At 39.7% G+C, this 12,362-nt stretch overlaps 1 protein-coding gene across 1 annotated transcript in view; it reads left to right on the top strand.

Annotated features, from left to right (window-relative positions):
* The window catches only part of HSPBAP1 (HSPB1 associated protein 1), a 23,163-nt gene extending 11,002 nt beyond the window's left edge, over positions 1-12,161 (top strand). Inside the window, exons 2-4 of the mRNA XM_027908094.1 lie at positions 1,967-2,152; positions 7,718-7,902; positions 11,998-12,161. Coding sequence (XP_027763895.1) covers positions 2,014-2,152; positions 7,718-7,902; positions 11,998-12,138 — 465 coding nt within the window. The 5' untranslated portion in view covers positions 1,967-2,013 and the 3' untranslated portion in view covers positions 12,139-12,161. The remainder of the gene's footprint in view (positions 1-1,966; positions 2,153-7,717; positions 7,903-11,997) is intronic.
* The last annotated feature ends 201 nt before the right edge of the window (positions 12,162-12,362 follow it).

Below are 12,362 nucleotides of genomic sequence, written 5' to 3'. Positions count from 1 at the left end.
CAATTGCACTGGTGAAAGACAGAAGAAGTTTTATAAATAAAGGAGTGTTCAGATCTGGACTCAGTCTTGCCTTAAGTCTTGAGCAGAATCACTGTAAAGAACCATGCTGAGCTTTAACCTCTTAGCGCACCTCCTGCCAGCTCCTGGTAGCTGCACCAGCGCGTGCCCTTGTGTCTGCAGATGGTCTCTCTGCCTTCTCTGGACTTGCTCCCTCAGGTACACTAACCTATTCCTTGGAAAGCCCCAGAGCCCCCTTCCGGGGGCAGGGAAGACCATATGGTGAGACATACGGTCCCCGTGAGGCCTCCTTATGTCCTGGTTGTGCAAGTTGCTGGAGTGCGAGACTGAAGGCCAAGTGTCAGAGACATCTCCGTGTCACAGCAACACCATCCTGTCAAAGTGTTGCTCTGCGTATGAGAGGAACTGTGGAAAACAAACCAAAATCCAAACTCCCTCCTGTCATCACCCTTAAGAAGGAGAAACCATTAAAAAATTTCATGTTCCAAGAAGATAAAATGTCAGAGGTCTTCAGTTTTAAAGCTACGTGATAGAGCTTTCATGAGTGAAAAGAGGGGGATTCATTTTCCCTGGAAGTCTGTGTGAGAGAGACCCCTTGACTGTAGGAAACCCCAGCCTTGATACTTTCCACTGAATCTGTGTGAAGATAGCAGCTTAATTTAGAAAACTAAAAAGCACAGCTATGCAAGAGTATAAACCCTGTTGAAAGAAGTGGGACTCACAAAAGTTAGCAAAGAGATACGGCACACAGCACGTACAAGGCTCCTCATATTCCTGCCATTCACGCTTCAGCATTCATACATTTATTTTAAACTTGTGTTTGAATTAATCCTAAAGAACCATCCTCAGTGACCTCGTTCTCAGTGGGTTTTCTTTTGTGTTTCCCCCAGCTGGCACCGCGGGGCTGCCCTGTGTGGGACTGGCTGGTTCTCCACTACCTGTCCAACATACAGGGAGGAGCAACAGGCAAAATTAGCACCCAGCACTAAAGGAAATTTTCTTTGTCTGTATTTATTTAACTAACTGTGCATGCCAGACTGTAATTGGACCCTTAAATGGAGTGAATGGATTGATTTGGTCTGTTTGTTTAAGCTGCTAGAAGTCATGGGGAGCCGTACGTTATCAACTAGGTGTGTTAAGTCTTAGGCATTTTACAGATAAGATTCTGGATGAGCTAACTTCAGTAGAGGTTAAAATAAGGAATGGATTTTTTTATGATCTGAAGCTGTAGTCCACCTCTTCATCTTTATGGAACTGTTATGTTATTCCATTTAAAATAAACAGATTTTCCTTCTCAATATGTCCCTAAAGAAAAGTTGTTCTGGAAGTGCTGAGTTTATTCAAGGTTGCCAGCATTTCAACTTGACAGTTTCAGTGGGGCATATAAATCTCTAAACAGCAAAAGAGTAAGTGGAAATCTTAGGTTAGTTTAGTTTTTGGATCGGCACTATTTCCTTTTTCTAACTTTTCTGTCAATGAAATTTTAAAACCCTTTAAAAATACCTGCTTTTTGGGTTGTGCTACTCTTCCTCACACCCGCACTACACTTTGGAAAGAATCCCACGCAGAAAGAATAACTCATAAAATTTATGTTCTCTAAACTCTGGATGTTATTTGCAAGTTTATTTTATTGTTAGCCTAATTCTAAACAGTTTTGCTACAGTGCTTTATTGCCTAAGGTACAAGTGAAAATTTTAAGCATGTGCCTATTTTTATTTTTTGCTTCACATTTCGTGTGCTAATACACTGCTTTAAGCTTTAGTGTAAGAATGTTCTTTCAGTGTCTGCAGCACAAAGTTGACTTAAAAAAACTACGAATGTAATAAATCAATCATAAACAAAGGAGGTGCTAGTTCTTAATGTTTCCTGCGCTGTGGGAGACGGTAGGTAACACTTCATGTATCCTAAATCATATATCTCTACAGCTGGTTTTTTTTGATTTCCATAGGCGAAGGTGTCAAACCATTTACTCCTGAGAAAGCCAAGGAAATTGTGATGTCTCTACAGCAACCTGCAGTCTTCTGTAATATGGTTGGCGACTGGGCAGCCCTGCACTGGAATGTGAAATACCTTTCTGCGGTCTTGGATGGAAAGACAATCCAGTTTAGGCTAGGACTGAAGACAGTGGATTTAGGTGAGAATGAGGTGAACAGGTGTTTATGTCAGCCTCTTTTTTACGTTCTGCAATTGTTTGCCTTTCCATTACCACTGTTCACTCTCTAGTGTGTTGCTTTTCACTGCAGGCTGTTTTTAAGACATGGGATTTGGCCAGCAGTGGAACTCTCCTTTCTCATGTGTGTATTCTTAGTAGGAAGTCTGGTGGGTAACACTAACACGGAAGAATCAAGTGTCTCGGTTTTCCTTCCTTGCTTTGTAGTGTGGTATTTTTGGTCCAGTCTTACACATGGTTAGATTGTTCACATGAGCTGAGCTTTCATATCCACAAACACGACTGTGTTAAAGAATTAGCCAAATAACTAGTCTACCTTTGGATTTTTATCTGTAAAATGATGACAATTCACACCTTCCTCCAGAGGCTTTAAACGGCTGTGATGATTTTTGGTGATGAAAGATGCTGTAGAAGTATAAGATGTTAAGAAAATCATTTGACACCAGTGCAGTAATTTCACCACTAACGCTCCAGATTCACTCAGACACCTAGGAACATGCCATGGGAGAAAGACAATTTTTGCACTTGATTTTAAATACTACAACTTTTTCTGTCTGCAGCCACACAACAGTGTGTCGTAATTTGCCCATGGACAGAGTTTCATATCAGGGAGGGAATATACTAGAAATGTGTTCCAAGGTGACAATCTGCTAGCCACTTGAAAGGTTTTGCATTGCTTTATTTGTGTCCTGTACATTCTTTGCCCTCCCAACTGCATGCCAAAATACATTTTGCCATTCACTTTCTCCCTTTGGCCTATAAAGCATACCGGCTCCCTTTAGGATTTTTTTTTCTCCTTAGGCCAGAAAAATCCAGTTCTTAAAAAATGTTCTATGTAAGTCACAGTGTTTTAGACCCCACCTAGCTATTCTTTCTATAGTCTTCTAACCTTCTTCAGTTGGACTACCTCTTTCTTGGAATGTAGGGTCTGCACAAAGACTCCGGATGAGGGTCTGGCAGTTCCAGTGAAAGTGATAGGATTACATCACATTATCTTTCTTGACAACACTGTGTGAAATTTGCTTTTTTTTCACAGCATCATGACCATGTTATTGCATGTTCAAGTTTTGCAAGAGAAGTGGGTGATGAAACAGAAGAGTTACAGGGAAAATGCCTGGCATGTTAGGATTTCGAATCATTTTGCAGGCATGGTAATTGAATTGATGATTCCTGTGCCATTCCTGGTAAAACAGATGTTATTTATTCACTTTTTACAGTTGGGATAACTGAGGTATAGAATCAATACACTGGTACACATCTTCATAGCAATATCTCTATGGTTCAGTGAGGTACCAGCCAGTTCTTGCACTTCCTGTGAAAGGCATCCCACTGCTGATAGGGAAGGTGTCACATGTATAAATATATGACATTTTTCTTTGATACCTTGTTAATATCTCAGTTGTAACACACAAGGCCTACCAGGTAAAAGAGTAATTTTGGTCCTACTCTCCATTAATTAGTAGGCACTTTTTGAGGGCCAAATGCGTATGCCAGCTGGGAAAATTTCTGATGGGATTGATGGAGTGTTATGTGGCTAAGTCACGGCTTGATGCTAAGTAGATAAGAGTCATCACTTAACAATAACTTGTAGTCACCAGGGATATAGTGTGGATTGAAATTGGTATTTATATCTTGAATCATCTATCTGCATTCTTCTTTTTCCTAAAGGCATCAATCCCTATGCAGCAATGAATTTATCTCCAGGAACCTCCATTATATGCTAATGTGAGCTAGAATTGTCTTCAAGAAGATGGGTACAGCCTTCAGGGGTTATATTGTAACTGAATGAGACCTGTGATGCTATAAAAAATTTGCATTGTAAGGATATATTAGTGAAGCCATTATCCAAGCCATCTCAAAGTCTGAAATAATGTAACACATTTCATGTGCCACTGTCATTTGGAAGGTGGTTGATCTCACTCTAGAATGCTTAACACTATTTTTTAATGAGGGCCTCTCTTTCTCATCACTCTTCCTGCTGACTTTCCTAGATGAAACAGTAGCAGTCATGTGGTTAAGAAGAGCAACAGAAAAATACAAATAAAATTGTATTGATCTCTTTCTGAATATTCCTTCCATATTTACAATAGATTTATTGCCTTAAGGGTAGATGGGACCACTCCTGCCACTGTGTTGGAAACATGTAAAAAAAACCAAAAAGCCATTCTCCTACATGGAGGTACATTTTGGTGTCACTCTGGAATGGCTCCTTCAGAGTTTCTGAGGTTATTTAAGCCATGAGGTTCATCTGGGAGACCCAAAATTACTTGAGACCTCTTAGTATAGCAACTTCTCGTCTTTCCTTAGTTCCTCATCTGCAGCCTGGATGGGATTCCCAAACTGAAGATTCTTTAATATAAAAAAGTGAGAATTGCAAATGGGGCAGCTGGGTGGGATTTGTGTGGATTTTGTACGTGCCTTTTTTGCTAGTTTTTAATTTCTTAAGGCATGTGGACGTGAAAGGCACATTTGAAACATGGAAAGTATGGGAGCTAGCAGTGTTATTTGTGTGAATTATTTGTACCTACTTAAGTTTGTGTGTTTGATAGTACTCTGTCTGATTTCACAGGTTAAACAGTATGTGTCTATAAGAGGGGGGGAAAAATACAATCAGAGCATTAAGCATTGACAGAGATAAGATACCTCCAGAGACAGTACCAGCATTCATTACAACAACAATGAAGGCACTATTAATCAGGAAATCCCTACCCGTCAAGTTCCAGCCACGCTAAAAGATTTATTTTTCTCATGTGGGATAAAGGGTGGGCAAAAGCTGCAGAAGTCTAGTTTCTGACAGAGGAAATGCAGCATTATAGCCCATCTGTCTGATGGCTACCTGGAGCACACCAGCAAGTACAAAGGAAGAAAAAAGCTTACACAAAACTGATTTCTGTATGCAGCCATTTCTTATTTTGACCATTTTCTGTGGTTGTAGAGTAAACTGAATAAACAATGAGTTTACTGTGAAGAAGCTGGAGAGAACAAGAAGTTGTCATGCTGATCAGTTTATGAGTCACAAGATGTCTGGAGGAAATTTCTCTTATTGATGCTGGATAGAGCTGATGCCGTCACATATACAGCTGGTTAGAAAAGGGCTGCAACTTGATCATCTGCCCAGGAGGTTTTACCACTAAGGATGGTAGAAGAATTCAGACCTCTGAGATTTGATATAGGAGGACTGCAAAGGTGGCTATAGACTCAGTAGCTGAATAGGAGGCTGAAAATACAGTACAAATGCTGTACACTGATTAAATGTTCCATAAAGCTGAGATTTGAGGTGGTTATTGGAGTTGGATGTGGATGGCCAGTTTTGTTTGTGAGTGTGCCTGTGCTTCGTTATAGTATGAAATGGCTATTTCTTTCTTGGATTATTTGTTTAAATAATTGAATTCCCCAGCAGCTGTGAATAGATGTTTGGTTTTCTTTAAAGAAATGGAGGAGATATTTCACTTGCATTCTTACTGGAGTTTTAGGTATTTTCTAAGGCTGTTATGCTTTTTTCCCCCCTACATTTCTCTTAGTGTACATTGCAAACACTCTGAGAAGAACAGAAGCTGGTGTCTGTCAGGTCCAGACCTTAACTAAGGAGGGGAACTGCTTCTCAAGAAACCACTTTTTCCCTCTCTTTCTCCTTCTGTTTCAATCTGTGGCATTAGGTGGGAGACAGGAGGACTTTTATGCCTTCAGATACCATGACATCAGACAGATCTGGCAGCCCACTTTAGACTTGCCTGGCTAAATCTACAATTTGTCAGTTACAAACACCCTCAGCTTTTAGTCATTAAGTATTAGCAAACTGGTTAATAATGTTCTTGCTTTTATTTGCTTATTGCTGACATTTTCACCCCTGTTGCAGCCTACAAGCTCATCTAAGCAATCTGTTTAGATTGCCCAAATATGTTTTTTATTACTATTTATTTTTCCATAAGCACGCACACCTTGATACTGAACAAGTTATAAATCAAAGCAAGAACCCTGTCCCAAGGAGATTGTATCCTACAAGACAGTCTTGCATTTCATAGTTGGATTTTATTTTTAATGAGCCTCAGAGTGAAATACACCGTGAGGTAAAAAGAGCATATTTCTTGCCTTTAAAACATTTACTCCAGAGTTATCTTGGAAAACAGGCAGTGTCTTAAGCACTCTTTGTTCTCATGAAAGGAATACAGCTACAGAGCCACCTTCAAGTAGTGCTTGTGTCTTTTATCTAATTTTTCCATCAGACCATCTCTTAGTAAAATGATGTGCATTGCATTAATAACTGGGTATCAGGAGAGGGACTGCAACACAGACATGGGATCAGATATAGAGGTTTTTGGTTCTTGTAGGTAATTTATATGACTTGTATGCAGCCCTTAGGTAGGGAGCCCTTCTACTGCACAGACCCAGGTTATGGGTTGCTGAATAGCAAGGCTTATCGGACACTTTTACTTAATGATTTGATAGTGTGGGGAAGGAAACCACTACACCTAGGCTACTGCAATGGAAAATAGCAAAATAATAGTGATAAAGGTTTATAAAAGCTGTTTTCCTGCCTAAAGGGAGTAAGAGCGAACGTATGATACTCTGTGGGAATTGCTGTGGTAACAAAATGAAAGTGGTAAAGAACGAAGAGCTGCTGCTGCACAACAGTGAAAGGATCCCATTTCTGTGCAGCTCTGTGCAAGTTACACGAGGTTAAATTGCAGCTCTGTCACTGTCATTCATTCAGGCTGCAGTAATTTTTCCCCAGTAGCAGTTATAGTAAAGTAATATTTTTTTAAAAATTGGATGTCTCTTTGAAGCTGGCACGATTAGTGGAAATGAGGATCTCTGGTTAAGTGCAATTAAAGTATACTGTGATGTGGGTTATCCTGTAGAACTTCCAAGTGACCTGACCTTGAGCTGAAAGGCTGTATCAGTCAGCCTGACCAAAGCATGATGGGAGCAAAACACTGCTGGTAAATACTTTTAGTGTCTGCCAAGAACACTGCAATATGCTTTTGTCAGTCCCAAATGAAAAATAAGGGCACACAGCATTTTAGATGGATCATTGGCAGCACGTGTGTGGTTCCATAATTTACTTTCTATGCATTACCCTGCTGGTTTGGTTATTGCTTTAGGGAAAGGGTAAGATGAACATGTCCATCTGCATAAATCCATGGAGGCAAAATAAAGAGTACACAAATAGTTGCACGTACATTTGCAGCTCACACTTAGGAAGGGAGATGAAGCGAAGTTGTTTAGGGAACTTGGGCGTATTATTGAGTTACTGTGCTGAAGAACAACTGTAACTATTGGTGTGCTTTTTGTCTCACAGAAAGTTCAAGGTAATAGTCATTCACTTAAACCTTAATGAGAAAAGCAATAGTCTCAGACTTATATGAGTTAGGTGATGAGAACTATTTTATTGACCAGAGTCAAGCCACCTAGTCCCTCTTCATCTCTCATGTTGCATTTAAGCAGAGCTGAGAGACAAACTATGTGTTAATTTTACTGGTTCTGTGCTCAATGCTCATGTAATTTTGGGCTTTCCTTTTGTTGCTCTAGTTCCCCAGTTTGAAACCAGGTGTAGCTACGTGGAGGCTACACTTGAAGAGTTTTTGACTTGGAGTTGTGGGCAGCCTTCTTGTCTCTCTGGACCATTCAGTTGTTATGATTCCTCCAAATACTGGGCTTATGCTGACTACAAATACATTGCCAGGATATTTGAAGACAAGCCAGAAATTTTCCAGGTAAACCATTGATATTATCTCTTCCTAGTTTAACCATTACAAATTATATACTGTAGTTTCTGAAACTTCTACTGCTACCCCCTCTCTGCCCCTTTGGCCATTTGTTTTAAAATTTTGAAATAAAGGCTTTTGGCTGTCAGGCTAATGGAGAACTAGTACCAAGTGGAAGCCATCTATAATTCTGAGTCTCCTTATAAGTTTAAAAACAACACCCCAAGTGACAAAAACAGCTACCAGGTTAGAAGTACTCTCCTTCCCATTTAGCCCAGCATTTTGTGACTGAGAAGGCTTGGGGAGCACCCAGTCATGTATGTGATCTCTGCAAATGAATGCTGAAGGTATGAACATGAGGTAGGAATAAGGAGTAGAGAGCAAAGGAGTAGCTATCAGGCCTGGCATGTGGAAACTTGAGACCCTGCTGCTGCCCCAAATCCACCTGGTACCTGAATGGTGCCCGAATCAACAGCTTCACTCAGGAGAGAGGATTTGATGGCATGTGTTAGCTTGTAGCAACAAGGCTGTAACATGGTTTTGCTTCATGTTTTGCCTTGTGGCTCATTTTCTCAAGTAGCAGAGTTCCTTTCCTTAATGTATTTAGATTAAATGTTTGTGAGGAGGAGTCTAAATCTGTGGCATTATTATACCTTAATTTTCTGTGGAAGCAGCAAAATACATGAAGTAACCTGTCGATGGATGTATGTAGTCTATGGTAATTACCAAAGGCTGGTGTTAGGACACCTATCTTTTATTTTCTCTGTGTCTATCTGCTATTTCAATGTATTGGTTCATCTATATTCCTGCTACTTCTCCTTGCAAATTATAAGCAGGCAAAATTAAGGATAGTTATACAAAAGGCGTACCTTTTCAAAAGGTATAAAGAAAGAGTAGTAAATGAAGCCTTATTCATTTCTGTACTTTGAAAAGTGAAAATGGAACCATAATACCCTGCAAAAACTGTATCACTGGGATGTCAGAGAGTGCAAACTGATAAGTCCCCTCAAATTAATTATTTTCTCAGAAAGCATTTCCCATACTCCTTATATGTATTTTATTCTTTTATACCAGTAAAATTGGTACTTATCAGTGATCAGCCTTTTTTCAGACTGTCTCCCATTGTTCTATGGGTTGAACACAGAGATCATCTTACCTTTCTTTCTTCCCAGAAAGAAAAGGTAAGGAAGGAAAGCCCTTCCTAAGCACACTGAAACACAGTCAGGATCACATAAACTTGGGCTGCATGACTCTGATACTGGTTCATGTTGCTTGACCTAAGTTGAGAGCTCCAGGGATCTTTCAGACTTCCCTAGATCTTTGCATGACTTCCTTTTTGGGTCTTGTCTTGGTCTTCTCTTTTACTGCCTCGACACACAGCATTTTCTAGTGTTTGAGGGCACAAGGTAATAGCAGCTCAGAAGGCCTCAATAGCCTGCTGCTTCATTCGGTCATTAAAAACACACTTGAAGAAAACAATAATGTTCCTACCTCCTTTTTCCCCTTACCTCCATTCAAAAACAAAGTTAAGGCTCCAGGAATTGCATTTCTGTGCAGGTGTCATACCACAACCTGATCCCCTGACCTATAACAAGCAACAGATTGTACTGCAGTTTTAGAATAGACACTTGTAATGGTTATGCCATGGATTTTTTTTAAAAGCAGAATCTGGGAAGGAAAAAAATCAATGGTGTTATGCAAGCAAATATGGTGTATGTCATCTGCCATTTTCACAGGCATGGGAGCGAAATGCATCCATCAGTTCCAGACTCATATGGCTTCTGAAACACTGCTACACAATTTATACCAGCCAAAAGAGTTCTTTGTAGAAACTCTCTTCCATTCTTGTGTGAATTTGATGATAACCGCTTTTTTTCTTTCTAGATTTTATTTAGATTTACGTAAGGTGATTTGAAGGGGAAAAGAAGGCCAACTGCACTGTTATTTATAGTGATTAATAGGGCCATTTAGAAGTTGTTTGAAATTTAGATTGCACTGTTTATCATTTACAGTTGTGTGGGCTAAGGTAATGATTCCATTATTCTAATCTATGAGCAATATCTAGCGTCTTACATTTTTTGTTCAGTTGATATTTCATTACAGAATTTGAGATATAAATCAGAAGCAAGATACATGCATGAAGTTTAAATAGAAATGAGACCTTTTAAAGTGACATACGGGTACAGATTAACTTCATTATAAGCAGCAAATGAAATAAATATAATTCACAAGTAATGTGCCATCTGTTATGGTTGGAACACCTTTTAGTACATTTCTTCTTACTGTGGTTTTTTATTGTAGAAAAGGAACCCACTGTGACAAGATTTCAGTAATATTACCAGTTCCTTTTCAGTTCATCAGCTAAAAACTATTTTACCCATAATCGCTTCAACTATTTACTACAGCAGCAACATTTTCAAAAAGTTCTTTTAAATTTAATATTGATTATGTGTGCTTTCTTCCCACTTAAATTGTAACAAAATACAAAAACTATTTAGGTGTGAGATTAAAGTGTAGAGATGGTGTAACGCTTAACGTTTTCACTGAAATAGTTGTATTGGATTTTAAATTTTATGGCTGCTGAAATCTATAGGATCAACGTTTTCTTTCTGATCTTTTGCTGTCTTTGACAAATGTTTATATTACACTTCTGCATTTTTTTCAAATGCTATCTTTAAAATCAATAACTCTGAAATTCAAAATCTTTAGCAACACCTAATTTTTGGGAAGGCTATTGCTCATTTTGAGGGCTTCCTGATACAGAGTCATGGTGAAGTCATCCTTATAATGTCTAGCTTTAGTTTGCCTCATCCATAGATCTTGAAAAAGGATAGTCATCCACCTGTCAGCAAGCAGCTAGCTTACATACTTAAATTAGGAGGCCAGACTCCTATTTTCTCTTTATAGACAGCAAAAAGGGAGAGACTTTTCCAAGGTGTGATTGAGAGTGCTCTGACTAGAGCAGGAGCCAAGCTTAAATTAGGTTACTAAAGTTAGGTGATATGAATGACCCCAAAGTGCTCTACTGAAAGGGAACAAATACCATTATTTTCCTTTTCAAAATGGGAAAAATAAAGCTCAGAGATGAAGCGATTTGCCCAAGACCATCAGGAAGCCAGGATTTTAATTTCTGTTTCCTATGGCTCAGTCTGGGGCTCCAGCCAAAAGGCACCAGTATGTCTGGCCAGTATACTTCGAGTGCTTTCCAATAAACAAATGATCAGGCCCTGCAGGTGGCAGGGTGAGCTGTAGAAACATGGGAAAGCTTTATCCAAGCTGTCCAGAACCATTCTGCAAAACTCTTGGACTGTCTGAAAAATACCTCGCTGTGCCTCGTCATCCCCAAGGGATTGGTTGTGGGAGGATAACAGAAGGGAAGGCGCCGGGACCATGTTTGTAACACATTGCACGGCTGTTCTGCCCTTTCTCACCATATAATCAAGTTGTCTCAAGTTCACAGTCTCTGCAGTTGCAAATGTGTCCACTAAATAATAAGAAAACTTCAAAAAAGCAGCATAACACCGATAGAGAGATGTGGTAAAGTCTGTGTTTCCAGACTACATGGAGAAAGCAGAGATAGAAGCAAAGAGAGCAAATATGCCCCGTGCATTATCAAATTGGTTTGAAAAGGGAATAGGGATTTCTCTTTACTTTCTTCCTTTCATTCTTTTTTTAAATGCCATGTATAAGAATTTCTCTAAAAGGAATCCTGAGCTTGAGTGGATGGTTAAGAGTGGAAAAAGTTAAAAAGGAGTGTTTGAAAAGAACAAGAAGCCCCATGTGGCCATGAGCATTTGGGCAGTCCTTCTGTAGAGCAAAGGAGGTAACTTGAGTGATGTGAAAGGGAGGGATGAGAACTGGAGACAGAGATCTGAGAGGTTGGGTAGTCAGAAGAAGAAAGTCAGCAGAAGAAATACTGCTGGAGAGGATCATTTTGGAGGAAGGGGCACAGGCCATGCATGCTCCAGAACCCCACCAAGGATCAACAGCTGCAGTGGATAAAGAGTGACTGAGCAGTGGAAGGAGAAGATGGGAGACTGAGAACTGAGGGTAGGATGGGAATCAGTTCAACAGCTTACATATGTAACCTTTTTGTTGCTGTAGGATATAAGGTGGTCTGACTTTGGTTTTCCTGGAAGAAGTGGAAAAGAGAGCACGCTTTGGATTGGTTCTGAAGGAGCAAACACCCCTTGCCATTTGGACTCCTATGGCTGCAACTTAGTGTTGCAAGTAGAAGGAAGGTAACAAGTGCATATGCATACAGCAAATAAAGGGGAGAGTTACACTGTGCTTAAAGCTAGTTTTGGAATCTTTGAGTATTAACTCTAGATCCTGATTATTTTAGTTATCTGAGCTCTCAATGATTGAAGAGCATCATAACTATTCTACAGGAAATGGCAGAACTTCAGGGGGTTGGAGTTTGGCTGGTCATGGAGCTAACACAATTTTATTTTCTGATCTGTGTGTTA

The sequence above is a fragment of the Empidonax traillii genome, unplaced genomic scaffold (genome assembly GCF_003031625.1).
Source record: "Empidonax traillii isolate 1590-97213 ecotype Southwest subspecies unplaced genomic scaffold, ASM303162v1 scaffold1612:size82853, whole genome shotgun sequence".
NCBI classification, from domain to species: Eukaryota; Metazoa; Chordata; class Aves; order Passeriformes; family Tyrannidae; genus Empidonax; species Empidonax traillii.
Note: the sequence above shows the minus strand (reverse complement) of the source record. Positions and strands in the feature narration are given on the sequence as shown.